We start from the raw sequence: 17436 nt of genomic DNA on the forward strand, positions 1-17436 counted from the left end.
ACAGCAGAACTCAATTTGGACTTTGTCCAGGAGAACAGGAGCAGATCTGGGAAGACAACAGGGAGGGCTCTGGAGGTGAGAGAATTTCTCAATGTCACCTGAAAAGTGCTTGCTTGAACACCTACACAGTCAGATCATAGCTCCGCATTTAGCTGTGCAGTAGGAGAGGGGAAATGGGGTTCTTGGAACTGATGAGATGGATGCAGGAGGCATAGCCTAGCTGTGCCCCTGCAATCTGTGCACGTCTCCTTGAATCTGGTATGCTGCCTGGCACGTGCTAGGTGCCCATATGAATAAGTAGCTGAAACTGATGTGGAGCAAAGGTCTAGAGGGTCAGTCACTAGATGACTGATGGTTCCTTACTCTGGAAAGCAAGATAGAATGCTGAAGGAATGGAGAGACACATTTGAGAAGGAGGTTAACTCCAGATCCTGGTTTTAATCATTGTGTGTGGTCTTTAGCTATGGTCACCAATGGAACCTTAAAGCCAAAAGCATCCCCTTCCTCCACTGCTTGCCCCAAATGCTTAAAATTTCTCATTCTATGGGTGGTTTGGAGTGGGCGTGGGTGGGTGGATAGGTCTAAAACTCATTACTTACTAGGAGCCTGTTTCAGTGGTTTTAAAAGTGTGTTCTCTGAGACAGCACTATCAATGCCTCCTATGAATTTGCTAAAATACCCTATCTGGATTTCAATTAATTACACCTATAAATTTGGAGAATTTGAGAAAAGACAGTACAGACATCCTAAGTGGACAAGCTTCCAATAATGATTTCTGGAAGTTTGAGAAGCACCGCTTTGGATGATGAAGTTTTTTTTTTTTTTTTTTCAGATTAGGAATTAATATAAAGTATGCTAAAAAGATGAAAGGCTGAAGATATAATAAATTAGACAGTCTTTGGAGGACTGTGGGATTCAGGGAATGAGAGAGGGAGAGGCACTCTGATGCCCCAGGTGCTCAAATGATGTTGGTGTTACTAAAGACCTAATGCATATTGAAAACCTCTTAAACAGAGGCCCTGCAAGACATTGGGGATAAGAAGTCAATGGCATACAGGGGCTTTTGATAGACACATATAACTCAATGGAGGATCATACAGGCTTGGAAATAACAACAACAGCAAAAAAAAACATGTTTCTCCAAATGAGGTAGCATCTGAAAACAATTAGAACAGTCAAGGAAGTTCACCATGACAAGAAGTGACAGTGTGCTAGAGGCTGGGGAGATGACTCAGCGGCATAAAGTACCGGATTGGCAAGTTCAAGGACTTGAGTTCAAATCCACAGCCGCCACATAAAAACTGGGCATGGCCTTGCAACCCTAAAACCCCAGCACTGTGTGGGCTTGTGATGTCAGAGACAAGTGGCTCACTGAGAAGTCCCTGGCTGGCTCATCTAGCCAGAACAGTGAATTTCCTGTGCAGTGGGGTCCGCTGTCTGTGGTAATAAGGTAGAGTATAATGATACTTCTATACCTAGAATTTCTAAAGAATAAAGAATATTCAAGAATCTGCAGCTTCTTACCCATGATATTAGATACACTCAGAATACTTGTAACTACACCAAAAATCTCTATCTCTAGAGAAAGCCGTGTGTTCTCTCTAGTCTAAGTTCAATGAGAACGTGAATCAGGTTAAAAACTAAGACTAGAATTTCAGTGGCACCATGCTCCTTTATGGCAACACAACCTTGATTAAGACTTTTAACCTCTCCACGGTTCATTATTGGTATATAAAGTGGGAATCATTATCTTAGTGCATTCATTCAGGCAAATTTTTGCAGCAAGAAAATGTGACGATTCATAAGAAAATACAAAAATATATGTGGAAAATCAGTTAATGAAATATTTACTATGCAAATATTGCATTTCTGGGAGTAGCGTGAGATACTAGAAATGCAAAAACATACAAAAGATTTCATCTTGGATGTCTGGATAGAGCAACAGAGAGACAAAGAAGAAAAGAGAACCATTGACTTAGTTAAAACATTAAAAATTACCGGACGCAATTCTAGATATCCAGCATTACAGGATTATTGAGTCTGACTAATGCAGCCTGACTTGGAAGGGTAAGGGAGATGTAGGAGAGAAAGGACGTTTGGGTTACAAGCAAAGATGTGTACATTGTAGTAAATGGGAGAGTGGGGCGGGGCGCAGCTATTAGACATTACATACACAGAGGGCAGAGAAGGTTCCCAGCTCAGCTGGCTTGGTCAGGAGGGATTCCCAGGAGAGGTTTTACAGGATAGCTCATTACCCATGAGGAAGGCTTCCCCTGCATCTGGGGGAAATTGAATGATGCTTGTTGGAAACTGGGGTGTAGGGGTAAGGGGTATGTAGTCAAGGGTTGCATCTTATACTGAAGAAAATAGACATGCCATTCTCTCATCATACTCGATTTCTTAGTACAAAATTTCTTATTTTTAAATTTTTTTTATTTTAAGAAAAAATGAGAACAAAGAAAAATGTTTTTACTTTATCTTTATTTTAGGAAATTTATATTTAACATATATAGTTATTATTGCACGTCAGTCTGAATGAAATGGCAAAGGGCTAATAGTGTGATAGAAAAGATGAGGAAAACACATGCCTCCTGGTTAGTACGAAAACACATACCAAATGCACACACAACATCCCCAAAGAGAACTGGGATTGACAAGTGAAAAGAAATGAATCACCCTTTAAAATACTGCTTGATTAAAGATCAGGTTTGTTTCTCTAAATTAATTAAGCAATAAGATACGCTAAGTGGCTTTAACCACCTGAGAAGAGACAGAAGTGCCCTGGGTTTCAGGGCCTCCGGGATCTTCCTGGGTTTGTACTGAGCAATGGGTCATACAGTTCTATCCAGTTGAATGCAATTGTGCCCCCCATTCAACACCCTGCCCTCCAAAACACACACAAAGAACATTTTTAATTTCTGCTTGCTGAGTATTTTTGGAACATGCTTATATAAATTATTTTCTATGGGTTTTGCACTAGTGATTCACTAGATATAGAAATGAAGTACTCTGTCTTATGTGTACTGGTATTGAAATTATCCTTACAAATGAGTTAAGTCACTAGACATCCTTAATAAACCATCAACCTTTCCTGCATTCTATTCCTTCTGAATCTTATTCTATTCCAATATAACAAGTAGCTGATCAGTGTTTGATTCAGTCCCTTTGGCTTCTTCTAGAGTGAGTAAAAGTATTATTAAAATGCAAAATGTAGCCAGAGAAGCAGAACTAGCCAGGCTCAGTGTTATGTGCCAGTATTCCCAGCTACCCAAAAGACTAAAACAAGAAGATCACTGGAGCCCTGCAGATTATAAAAGTAGGACTTAGGGTGCTAAAGCCTACAGAAAACACTAGCCAAGAGAAACATATTCACTTGGTACCACAAGTCTGTGATCTTTGAATATGCAGATTCATTAAATGTAGAGACTTAGGAATATGCAGGTTCATTAAATGTAGACTTGTATGGATCTTCTAACCCCATCCATATCAAGGGCCAATGAACTGCAAATCAGGGAAGGTTGGAAGTCTACTTTGTAGGGAGGTATGACTTCAAAGTTATTAGATAACAGTAAAGTCAACCAATAAGGATTTATGTATATTGCTTCTGTCTACAGAGCAGGCATATTGATGGGCAATGAGAAGGGTAAAATGCTAACAGACCTTGAGAAGACAACGTGGATAAGCCTAATCTAACACACTGTAGTGTGCAGAACAGAAATGTTTTAAAGTTACTGTCTTTGATCATTCTTCCATCTTCTTCATCAAGAGATTTAAGTCACGTTATAAAATTATTGATAATATGACAAAAAGCTTCATTAAAATAACTTAGGCAAAATAAAATAATTATAAGAAGAATTAGGGGTGAATATTTTATGCATAATTTCAACAATGGCTGTGGTTTGGCACCAAGAATTCAATCCTCCAAAGAAAAATACAAAATTTCATTTCATTATCAATGCATAGTCTTATAAATAATATATATCAGTTTGAAGCATTCTCTTACTCATGAAGATCTGACATAAATTTCTCCTTGTTATTTGAATGTGAAATGCCTTGGACCTGTTTTTGAACACTTGGTGTCCAGTTGGTGGCACTGTTTTGGGAAGCTGAGGAAACAGTGAGACCTGAGGAAACAGTGAGCAGAGGTGGGTCACTGAGGAAGGGCCTCATATCCACCATTAGTTCTGTACTGATTCCCTACTTCCTGGACCAGTGTCCATGTGAGGAATTCCACTCCATGTCCCGACAGCCATGGACACATTCCTCCATGCTTTCTCTTGCCAGGACAGAGTGAAATCCCCTGAACCGCTGGGTGAAAGTGAATCCTTCCTCTCTTAAGTCACAGCAATGAGAAAGGATCTCACAAACTTTCCTATAGGCTCTTCTATTGTTTACAGCACACGTATCAAACCCAAGTCCTTGCACATACTACAGAAGTGTTCTAGCATTGAGAACACCTATTGTTCCTTAAGTGAAAACAAGGCCTCTGTGTTACATCTCTATAAGAGAACTAAATCTTAGGGCAGTTTTAGGATGTAAACTGCTCAGTAATGCCTAAGGATATAAGAGTGTTGGTATAAGTAGCTGAGACCCTGATACAGCACACTTTGAACAGGATCAGCCCCCATGGAGACAGAGTCCTCCTAAAAGAGCATTTGCTATAAGGATTTGGCAATAGGTTGTTTAACTCATGTCATGACTCAAAGGTAAATATTTCCTATTTAACATTTGATAACTAGTGATACCTAAAGCCACAACCAGCATGCATAGAGCTGGCTTGGATCCTGAGCCCCATCAGTGTACACAATAATGGAAGGCTGACTTCTAAAACAAAACTTAAACAAAACAAAAACAAAAACTGAAAAACAACAAAAACTGGTTTGATGTCTCTTGGTTTGTTTTTAGAAATATAGGTTCTTCCTTTGTTTCCCCAAATTTATTCTAAAATTCTTCAGGAAGGGTTTTAATTTGGTGACTTATCTGAAAATTTGATCAAGAGTTTGACTTCCTCTTAGCCCTACAGAATCCTAAAAAGGACAGAAAGAACACTCAGAGAAATATGTGTGGGCATTTCTAAGTATACGGAGTATATCTGTTATGGTAGGTGTTTGTGAACAGCTGGTTTATAAGGAAGGATGACCAATCATAAACAAGTGTCTAGTCTTGAATTTACTGTTCTTAGATATTTTCATGTATATGTATGTATATTTGTGTTATATATTTAAACATACATACATATATATATACACACACATATATATGTATATGTATATATGAGATGTGTGAGAGAGAGAGAGAGAGAGAGAATGAATTACTGCTGCTGGAAAAACTCCATATTCTTTTTTTTTTTTTTTTAATTTATCAATGGCAAAAAATCAGGCTTCTTGTCTCCTGAGGAAGTTGCTCAGGAATTTTCATTCAAAATAGTAAATTATTGTCCACACTTTAATATTTTCAGAGTGGAAAGGGATTCTATATGCAAGTGTGCCTATCCGGGTCCACACCTTGAAAGCCACGTTTGATTCTGTACTGATATTATGACTGGGCTAGATTACACTGTTAGAGCCCACTTCCTTGCTGCTTCTGTATGGAGCAGAGACGGTGGGAGATCCTGAGCTATCATTAGTATTTTCCTTCAGTAAATCACTTATATAGTTGTAAGATTTTCTTACCACTTTCTTATATGTCTTTTTTAAAAGCCAGGGGCAAACGTCTCTGCTCAAATAATGTGAGCATTGAATACTTAGTGAATATCTGGGGAAAGAATCAATATGCTGAAGACATTAGGAAGTTTGGGTCATTTAATAAAACTTTTAGTATAGGCAGGTAGGTGTTTTTAGATATTTGTTAGTGCAAATTAACCAATAAATATAAAAAAGATATGTGTATATATACATATAATATATATATATATATGAATATATAATACTCAGCTTAAGGTAGAAAAACAACAGATATGTTAGTATTATGCTCTCTTCAACCTATAATCATTCTAATATGATGATTTCTTAATTTGGTTGTCTGTTTTAATCAAAATCCTTCAATGGGCCAAGTTAAGGCCTCATATATTCACACACACCTCCCATTGATTTCACTTGGGTGAAACTGTAGCGTTAAAGCAAAGTTTAAGTTGAAATGTTGAGTTAATGATGCCCACTTTAAATACCAAAGGCTGAATGCATTTGTGTATTAAGCACTTAGCCAGTCAAACAGAATTCCCTGATGGGGTCCAAGAAAACAGTATTTCTGAAACGATGCTAGCCTCACAAATATATACTGCCATTCTATCTACAGGGGACGTGCCAAATCCACCAAATCAATGTGATAGTCTGTCTTTTTCTTCTCTCTCTCTCTCTCTCTTTCTCCTTCTTTTCTTTTTTCTTTGAATAAAAAAAGACATGGAATCTTTTTAAACAGTAACATGGCAGTCAATGCACTCAGAAGTCATTTTGGCAATCAGCTGTAATTATTAAACCCAAACAGGAATAAACACTGAAGAAGCATTTGTACATTTCTCAAGGTCTTGCCTCTTCTCTCTGTTTATGTATTTGTGTTAGGTTCTCCAACTGTTCTAGTCACAGTTCTATTGCTGTGGAGAGACACCATGACCAAGGCAAATGGAATAAAAGAAAGCATTTAATTGGGGCTGGCTTACAGTTTCAGAGGTTCAGTCCATTATCATCATGGGAGGAAGTAGGGCAGTAGGTGTGATAAGCTCGATGCTGGAGAGATAATTGAGAGCTTCGTCCTGATCTGCGGGCAGAAAGAGAGGGGAAGCTTCCCTGAATTTAGCATGGGTTTCTGAAACTTCAAAGCCCACTCCCAATGATGCACTTCCTCTAACGTAGGACCACACCCCCTAGTCCTTTCAAATAGCGCCACTCCCTGGTGAGTAAGCATTCAAATCTATGAGCCCATGGAGACCACTCCCATTCAAACCACTATAAAACTAACAACTGAACACATTCCTGATTCTACATTTGTCTAGCAAAAACTGACGTTACGTTACAAGACTATTTATTCCCGTCATTCAACATTTAAACCTCTTAAAATGGAAATATTAAATTTAGAACAGAATGTCCAACTCTTAAGGCTTGGGGATGAGACAACAGAGGAACCTTTGCTTAGTATATGTGACCACGCACCCAGTTAGATCCCTGGCACTGCAAAACAAACACGACTGTTTTCTTTTTTATTGTGAACCAATTTAATATACGTATATGACAATTTAAAGAAAGTATGTCAAGGAATATTTAGGTGATACGGTCACTTTGTTGTACTTACATATATCATATGTGAATATCAATGTTTTGTAACATTTTTACAGAGCATGTAACATCATCTTAGAATAGAAGGCAGATATGTTTTAAGAGTGTTTAGAAACCTAGGAAGTGGGCTAGGGGAAGAGCTCATACTTGCATAAGAACGAGCACCCAGATTCAGTCCCCAGACACCATGTAAAAAGGCAGTGTGGGTTAGATTGCTTATAACCCTAGCACTAGGGAGGCAGACATAGGAGGCCCCTTGGAACTTAACAGACCAGACAGCCTAACTGACTTAGTGAACCCCAGATCAATGAGGGTTTAGAGGGAGGAGAAAGAAGGGGAAATGTTGTGATTATATTATAGTCTTAAAACTAAAGTAAATAATTAAAAGTGTAAAAGAGATTCTAAAAAGAGCATTTGCTCTTGTAGATTTCATATATTGATATTTACCACTTCATAAACAAAAATAGAAACATTTAAAATTGATTTATTGTTAAATTCAAGCCATGTATTTCATCTCGGTATCAGTAGACATCTTTAATGAAAAATAATTATTTTCCAAAATTAAAAAAAAATCAAAATACTAAGAAAAGGGGGAAAAAACCCAAAGACTCCTGCGGAGCGCTGCCTTCAAGGAGACTGGGCACTTGCACCCGTGCATTTGTCCTCACACACATGAGCACCCTCACAGACATGTGCACTGTTCTCATCAGACAGAATAATCAAGGAGACGAATAATAGGTTGATATAATAACCTAGGTAATTACCAATAAAATTTTGTAACAAAAGTCTCTCTAAAAAGGTATTCATGTACTTATAGGAATGTAATTACTTATAAAAAATACCTGCCACTTAACCACACCATCAGTACCCCTTCTTCTTTAAAAAGAGAAACCTGCGTGATTTTGCTAGAAAGTCAACAAAAGAAGCTAGTTGTGAATTCAGCTGATCAAACTGGTGCGTGCTTCCAGGGGATAAAGAGCTGCTAACTGGGTCTGTGGTGCCACTGGGAGGAAGTGAAGTCATGAAATGAGACCTTTCCATATACCACACTGTAGCTGACAGGCTACTTAAAATCTATTACCTCTTAAAATTAATCAAAAATCCGCTGAAAACACATATCTTTGAAAATACTGTGAAGAAGGCTTTAATGACTTCCATGCCTACAAGGTTTCCTGTGATAGTGTTCACATAAAACTGTAGACATTTCTGAGTGTTTCCTAAGATCAACAAAGAAATTCAGCAATTTCTGATTTGCTACAGAGTTATCTATTTGATTTCACTAAATTTTGAAAAAAAAATCTAAGATTTTCCCATAAATCTACAAATCAACACATGGCCAACATTATCAGGCATACATGCCTTCTTAAAAACCTTTCTTGTTTTCTGTATTAGGACTTTGTGATTTTTTTTTTTTTGAAACATTGGTGCTAACTCTACACCAAAGGACCAAATTATGTTACCACAGCATTTACAAAATTATTTGTGAAATAGATTTCACAAACGCAATATCAAACCTAAATATCCTTAGCTGCAAAGAACAGTGTGTCTTGAAGATATTCAGAATCTCTTTGTAAGGCTTGTCCCTCATGCTCAGGTGTGGACTACCTCAGCTCAAAGCTGTGTCCAATAGCAATAGAGAGCTTGTTCTAAGGCCCTTGATAGGGAGACTAAGGAAGAAAGAGTTTGGCAGGCCTAGTAAAAGCCAGTGGATAACTTTCCATGATTCAAAGCCTTTTATGATCTTGCATATATTCTATATTTATTTCAAGACTATTTAAATAAACAAATGTTTCCTTAAAATACATGGGGGGAGGGGGATAAAGCTTAGTAATTCCCTGCAAAGTGCAAATTAAAATTACTATGAGATTTCATTTTACCTCAATCTAAACGGCTAAGACTAAGAAAACTCCCCCTTGGCTTCTGCTTCAGTTCTTCAGGTTTCTGTCTTGAGCTCCTGCCCTGGCTTCCCTTTATGATGGACTGTAATTTGTAAGCTGAAATAAACACCCTGCACCCTGGCAAACTGCTTTCGGTCACCGTGTTTATCACAACCCAAACCAAACTAGAACAGCTGGGAGAGGAAGAAAAGGACAGATTTTAAGATCAGCATCGAAGCTTTAAATATATGATAGCCTCCTTAATTAATTCATTCTCCTTAGGGAGGAATGACTTAGTGGATGCCCAGGTTTTCAGATCTCCTGTTGTTTTCCATCCTTTTCTCCAAAATAACAGCTGAGCCAATGAAGGTTTACACGACCTTGTGATTCTTGAATAGAGTGGCTAAACACAGCCTTTGGGTACAGGCTAGCTGGATTCTCAGGCAAGCTGCTCCCTGAGGACAGCTGTGGCTATTTTACTTGTTTTCTGTTGGCTTGATCAGACGGTAGAGGAATTCTTGCTGACTAAGCCCTATCTCTGCCCTCATGGATCCTACCAGTTTTCTAAGAAGCTTAGCATCACATGTTGGATCCCCACCTCCCTGTCCTTAGGTTCATGGGTGCCTTTGTTGCCATGGAAACACCTCTGTCCAGGGTAGCCATTAAACTTTCAGAGATCTTGGAGTCTTCTCTTGGAGGAGATTAGGTAACTAGGGTGTCAAAGGGAGCCTTAATCTTCTCCTTCCATCTGCACACCCCTGCTTGTTGCAGGTGCACCTCCTAAGACAAGCTCCTTCCATAGTTCCTAGAGGGAGATGGAGCTGAGGATTCTGTGTTTTCTGCTTCCCCCTCAGCCTGCCTTAGATGCCCGCTCTCAAGGACTTGGGCCAATAGAGAAGGGGGAGAGATACATTAGTGTCTCCACTCCTCCTGTCTTTCCTTGGTTCTTGTTCTCAAAGCCCACTGAAATGACAGGCTGGCCCTTCACTCCTCCCTCCCCTTGCATTTAATTTTCTTCTGGATCCTACTCTGCACAGCTTGTGGGTGATTTTATTAGTAAAATATTGGAAGGCGTTAGGGGAAGAAAATGTTAGCCATAATTTAGACTACATTTCTAAGTGACCACAGACTTAGTAGTTGTTCTTTATTATTCACAGACTTAACTTAGAAATCCTGATGGTTTATTTATCTTTCTACGGTGGTTGATTTGTTGTTGAATAGGAATATTAATTCATATTTCACAAATATACTGGGAATACCTTGCTACTCAGTGAGTGATCCAAGCATCAACATCCCTTGCTAGGAAGGCAGAATTGCATCCTCCTTCCTATGAGTTAGTACCTTCATTTTCCTAGAATCTTCAACTGTGTCCATATCTCCACTGAGTCTGAAAGTATTGTCACAGACCACCATAGACCTGCTGAAGTTCACGTGTGCCTTAGCTACTCATGTCTCTGGCATCTAGTGTGCACTTACTAATAGTTCCACAATCAAGGATCTTTATAATTATGCTAAAACAATCGAAGCAAAATAGACAGCTCCAGATCTAGTTTTCCCCCTCCCAGATCCACCTTAAACTTGTTTGACATATTTATTAAGATTAAGTATATAGTATGCATTTTTCTGGAAAAGCAATCTGACACTGAGAGACAAGAACACAGCGGTAATGAAATACCCCCATTGACTAGTCCACATTCACAGCTGGGGTCACTACTCCATGAGCACTAGCAGGGAATCTGCAATCTGTGCTCACTGAGTTTGACAAAACTGTAGCATTTCTCTTAGGGGTGGTTTGGAGGTGGGAGGACAAAGTCATAGTTTTCATCCTGCACTTTCATTTTCTGATCACAGTGTTTTAGAAGAATCTGGGCTTTACTTATTCACCAGGCTTTCAATAGAGAATCACATTAATCCTTTTAAGCTCCTTATTCTAATGATTTATTTTGTTGAAAACCATAGTGATACTCCTTTGAATTTTAATGATCGCTGGCTATTCAAAGATTCATTGTTTTGACTTCCTGTCCTTACCTTTGTTTCCTGCATGTCTGTGGGGAACACCTGTCTAATACTGGATCTGCCACTGGTTCTTGCTGGCTTACCAGAGTCACTCAAGCCTATCTCTGAGTGTTAAGTTGAAACGCTAGCTACTCATCCATGACAATAAATGTAGGATGTATGTTTGCAGAGAGATAGGCAGGTAGACAGCAGAGGGACGGATGAATGATTGAGTCATTTTCCGGAGAAAAGAATGTTTTTGGATTTGTTAGCATATGTTATCAGTGTTGAAAATCTGGAAAATAATTTAGTAATAAACACTGAGGTGCCCCATCTAGGAAATTTAAATGAGAAAGCAGTTTGGGTTTTGAAAGTGCTGTCTTTACCCCAATCTGAGATTATGAAACTTTGGCAAATTGCTGGCTCTCCACTTCTCAGTTTGTGAAGGGACGGCATGCATCCTATCAAGGACATACATAGTCATGGTTTCTTTGTTTAGAAAGGGGCAGTAGATGTAATCACCATGACGTGGCTCAGGAGGGAGCATAGGAATTACATGTTGTGCTTTCAAAACCTGGGAAGTGGCTCTGTCACAGCCCCGAGTTCCTGCTTTGTCCTCTGTGAAACCACACAGAGGATTTTCCTTCTCCTCTTACAGGTATTCACCCAGGAACGTCCTGGGTTCTCAAGAATATATTATTCTAATATGAGATTTTTAACAACTACACTGTATTTATGCATAATACATTTTCGTGCCTTATCTTCAGGCTTCTGGACTTTGATTCAGAATATCAGGAGCTCTGGGATTGGCTGATTGACATGGAGTCCCTTGTGATGGACAGCCACGACCTGATGATGTCAGAGGAGCAGCAGCAGCATCTTTACAAGGTTAGAGCTACCCTTCCTGCTTTTACTTTGCTGTGGAAGATCTGATTAGCCTGACAAGTGTCTCTCTCAGGATAGCTTTGTGTTCATTGTATGTATCATGGTGTCTATTAGAATTCCCTCCCCTGTCCTCAAACTCATTTCCCTCCCTAGTGTGCTGACAGGCCGCACCAACATCATAATTCCAAGAAAGTTCCCTTTATCACATCCTGTTTGGTGTAATTCTAAAGAAGGACAAAGCTTTATCTTCAAGACCAATAGCAATAAATGAAACTGCATTAATAAAAAGACTGAAACAAAGCGAAGCAGAGACGGACTGGTGACATTTAACAGGATGTGTTTTGATTGGAGCACTCAGGTAGATTTGGTCCACCCCTCAGAGCTTCTCAGAGAAGACAGAGATTTGCCTTCATTGTGACTTGTTGTTACCAAAGCACAGGGCTCATGCAATTTGAGGTATGTTAGTGATGCATACAACAGGCTCTCTCATTAAATCTGTGCATTTCAGGTGGTTTAAGAATTCTCGCTTGGAATTCATATTGATCTCAGACAATCCATCTGATAACTATCTATATTGCTTCCATGTCTGCCAGATCCCCCTTAACCTAGAGTGTTTTACCAATTCTACTTAAATAGCTTTAGAAGTCCTTACAAAACAATCATGTGATTTTTTACTGGGAGGAAAAATGGCTGTAAGCTTCACAGTCCCTGAAAAGGCTGTGGGGGAAGGAAGAGGGACGTTCTACTGAAATATCAGGCTGCAGTAAATCTTCCTCATTTAAGCAATTTTTATTGGAGTAATTCTGACAGTTGTCATCCTTGAATTGCTTTGAGCATATGGCATATTTCAAAGAGCAGATTGTGAATCATAAAAAATAAAATTAATAACTAACCACAGAATCAGCAACAGTATAATGACAAGAAACAACTACCCTCTAGCTTTTTAAAAATCCTTATAGAATAAGAAGTATACTCAAGGTCAAATAAAAGTTATCATCTTCAATTTTACCATTTTAGGTAACCCTTCTTTAATAAAGTCCTTTAACTTTTTTTTCCCTTCATGAGAAAGACATACACTTTAACCGAGTCTGATTGACATTAATTATTGTCCCTTGAGAATCATCTTAGTTAAGAAAAGATATAGGCTCCCTGTGGACTCAGCAACTGGGCACATTTTACTCTCTGAAGAATTCTGTATAGCATTGATGTCGTTCAGTGACTTTTCTGTTTCCTGTATGGCTAGCTGTCCACAGAACCCAAAATGTTTTCCAACATACCACTTTCCAACTCACGTAACTAAAGCCAGGCTATTTCACATCTTATGTCAGGACCGGAAATTACATATGAAAGATGCTTTAGAAACCTATATTAATTCAGTGCTAGAAAAATATTTTATTTCTGAAGCATCATCTCAGAACTTATTGGAGTCATGTTGCCAAATAACATTTCTTTTCTTCTTGAAACATTTTGTATTTTGCCTATAAGCCACTATTTTTTTTTCTGAAACAGTGCTGTTCTTTGTCAAAATCACAGCCATATAATTTACATCACAATTAATAGGAAATCAGTGAATGAAAAAAGCAGTTGTCTTTTTTTCTTGTGGCTTCCTTGTAAGTGCTTTTCCTGAGAATTCCAGTCCTGGTGAGCACTGAGTCATTACTCCACCCACTCAGGATGTCTGGGTTAAAGTATTTCTCCAAACATTTTCCATACCGTGTCGCTTTCATCGGTGACTCAGCCTGTCACTGTGCCTCTGCTTCTAGGTGTTTAACATAGACAGATATTCTCTTTGCATTTGGTTTCATAAAGAAAATATAACCAAGAAGCCAAAGGAAAATGCTACGGGTCTGCAAGGGTCTTGATGTGAGCCCCAGAGAACTGCAGAGATCTAGAAGCTTCCAAAGCAATCCTGGGGATATGGAGTTAGGAATCTTGTAGAAGTGTGGCTTTTAGATTAGAAAAAAAAACTTAATGAGGAGAATTGGTTTGAGGTCTTGCTCAAGAATTCCAAGGGCTCTTCGGGTCAAGTAAACATTGTCAGTGCTTGATTCCTGGGTTCAGATCTGCTTTCTGGGGAAGCCACTTTACTGATGACTTGGTAGAGGAGAACCTGTGGCCTGTGGCTCAAAGAGACTCTTGGGAGACTGGAGCTCTTTGGTTGCTCCTAGGTCTTCTTAACTTTACCGTGCCACGAGACCACCTTAAGCATTTTATCATCGGCTTCCAGCACCTCTGCCAATCAATGCTTTATCAAACTTTTTATTAAAAGCACCATTGGTGTTTTGAGTTTTGGGAACTATGTCTCCCAGTGGAGAGTGTTTACTCTTCTTATGCCTGAGCCAAAAGAAGATCTGAACCCACCTCCGAGGATTTCTAACCTATAACACTTAACCTATCTTCGTTTCTTTTTACATCTTTTATAGTTGTGTGTGTCTGTGTGTGTGTGTGTGTGTGTGTGTGTGTGTGTGTATACCGCTTTGAACACATGGTGGTCAAAGACCAATTTATGAGAGTTTAGTTCTCACCTTCTACCAATGGGAAGCCAGGAGCCAAATTCATGAATTCAAGCTTGGCACCAAGTATCTCTGTCTGCTGAGCTATCTTGCTGGCTTTTGCATTTATTGAAAGTATTAACATTAAACCAGGTGGTAGTGGTACACACCTTTAATCCCAGTACTTGGAAGGCAGAGGCAAATGAATTTCTGTGAGTCTGAGAACCAGTTTGGTCTACAGAGAAAGTCTTAGGACACCCAGGGCTACATAAGGAAACCCTATCTCAAAAAAGGGGGTGGGGACATAACATCAAGAGAAATGCTTTGCACTTAAAACACACACACACACACACACAAGCCAAACATGAGAGTGTATGCCTAGTGCATGCCTATAATCCCAGCTAGAATAACTTTATTTGGGAGCATTCTTGATGCCATATATGAAGTGGGTTCAAACCCCAAACAACTATGATAAATGGAAAAGAAGCTCATCCTGTGTGGCATAATTGAAAAGGATAATGGTGAATTTTCTAAAGCAACTCTCGAGACGAGTAAAGGTAACAACTAAAGCAAGCATGAGCAAGGACAGCTCTTCATCCTGCCTCCGTTGTATCTCAACATACACACTCAGCTTTTGTTCTTCTGTCCCTGGGTAGCTCTGTACTCCACCACCCAACTCCTTCGCTGGCATAGATGGCTGGGTTCAGATTTATGCTTTGCTATGGTCCTAGGTGAGCCCCAGCATCCTAGAGAACCTAGCCTTTCCAGCGCTCAGAAAGCAAAGCTTACTTAGCACTTTCCATGGGAGCTGCTGCTTCCCCATCTGCTTTTATCCTCTGGTCTCTTGAAAGTCGTCTACCCTCAACTTCTAGATGTGGCAGAACTCACTCAGCATACCTCCTGAGTGGAATGCTTCTTGTTTTATGCTGTTTATCTCAAGCCAGCCAAACACAAAGGAACGTACACAGGGACAGAAGAGGCTAGGATAGGCAATGCATGCGTTGACACGAGATGATGGAGTTTACCTCCCTCGGTACAGCCATGAAATATAAAGCACATTTTCTGTTTAAGCCATTTCCTGTTTTCATATTGTTAGACATTTAAGAACCTCTCTTTCTAATTAATTTTACACTGCATCATTTTGAGAACAACTCAATTCATACTAAAAATTAACTATTTGCTCGATTACATTTTCTTTCCAATTTTGGGATGGTACCACCAGCGCTTCCCCTGCCCCCTTCTCTTTCTGGCCCTACCTCTGAATAGGAGCCTTCTGTGTCTATTTTCTAATAAACGCTGGCAGCTTCTTCAGCCTAGAAAATACAAACATCAGCCCTTCTTGTTTTTTTCTTCCTCAATCTGAGAATTGCCTCCAAGGAGAAGTTGCTCCCGCCCTCTCAGGTTCTTTCTCTCCATTCTTTCTACTCTCCTAAGTAGGACAATTTAATTTGTCAAAAGTAACCACCGTGATTTCGAAAGTTCAGCTCCTATTTGGACTAGAGTTACGGAGCCAGAATTCATAATACGAGGAGCTGTCATTCTGCTGGTCTGCGTGTGCATTAACTATTAATGGAGAAATATTTAAAAACCCACTTGCAAAGGAAAAGCCCCATTTTTTCCCATTTCTGCAGATCAAAGGTGACATTATTCTTGGGCTTGAGGAAGCTCTGTCACCTCCTCCCATCCTACACATTTTATAGACTGAGTGATCTAGAAATCTGTCATGGATGGGAGAGCTGGACTCTGCTGCGGCTCCTCTCCCAGCAGTCACCGCTGACTTCGAGATCCTTTAAAGGTGCACCCTCTCTGGACCACCTGACCTCCACCTGTTTTATACTGCCTACAAAGCACAGACCGCAGAGCTCACCGTAATCCTGTGTTGATGTATTAACCAAAGGGAGTGCTAATCTCAGCAGCACTCAGGTGCAGTGGTTGGAGTCTGGTGATTATTATTATACCTGAACAATAGTTACTTTCAGATGGCGTGAATAGGTGTGTGTCTTGAGTGAGTCCCTTAGCTATGCCGAAACAATATTAGCTCATAGGGTTTCCAAGCACGTAAAAGTAACTCTGCCAGCCTGAAAGCAATCTCAAAACTTACCCATCAAGACTTTCATACCAGAAAATTTACAGTGGAATTTTTTTTATATTTAATTTTTAAATTTTATTATTTTATTTATTATTTATATATTTACCATATAGTTGCACATTTTAAGGAAACAATACACGTTTTCTGTATCTTTCTCCATTAATGTCTGATCCTAATGTCCTATTTGTTAAAACAAACAATTTGTTTTGCCTAATAGTTACTGAATGTATTGATTAATTATTATACTTATGAATTTCGATTTGTTAAGAATCTTCATGAACTCTCTCTATATATATACACACACACATATATATATATATATACATACACACACACACACACACACATATATATATATATATACATACACACACACACACACACATATATATATATATATACATACACACACACACACACACATATATATATATGAGATGCAGTAGCACCTCCACAGAGTGCTATGAGGGAGGAATGTTTTAAAGTAAAAATATAAACCAGAACTAGGGGAAATATGCATAGGCCAGCGGCTTGTTCTGTGAGAAGAGTAGGTATGGCTGACAAGAGCTGCATAGCCTGTAGCATCCCTCTCAGCTAAAAAAATAGAAGTTTGAGTTTCCTGGTAGCAAAAGCAAAAAAGGAAATATGTTCACTTATACAGTATGCGTTTTGTATGAAAAAGCCATACTAGTGCCTTTGGAGAAGCTAAGGCCATTGGACACACATATATATATATATATCATGTCTAAGAATATTTATTAAGTAGTTCTTTTGTACAAGTAAAATGGCAAATACAGTATTTGTAGCATCTGAAGTAATTTACAGTTCAA

General features: G+C 39.0%; 1 protein-coding gene across 16 annotated transcripts in view; it reads left to right on the forward strand.

Annotated features, from left to right (window-relative positions):
- Positions 1 to 17436, forward strand: part of Akap6 (A-kinase anchoring protein 6) — a 435939-nt gene that overhangs the window by 308243 nt on the left and 110260 nt on the right. For all 16 annotated transcript variants that reach the window (XM_085830363.1, XM_029484603.2, XM_021179349.3 and 13 more), the window contains one exon: positions 11908 to 12028. In XM_085830363.1, coding sequence (XP_085686489.1) covers positions 11908 to 12028 — 121 coding nt within the window. The remainder of the gene's footprint in view (positions 1 to 11907; positions 12029 to 17436) is intronic.

The sequence above is a fragment of the Mus caroli genome, unplaced genomic scaffold, assembly GCF_978045245.1.
Source record: "Mus caroli unplaced genomic scaffold, Mus_caroli_1 scaffold_14, whole genome shotgun sequence".
In the NCBI taxonomy this organism is placed as follows: domain Eukaryota; kingdom Metazoa; phylum Chordata; class Mammalia; order Rodentia; family Muridae; genus Mus; species Mus caroli.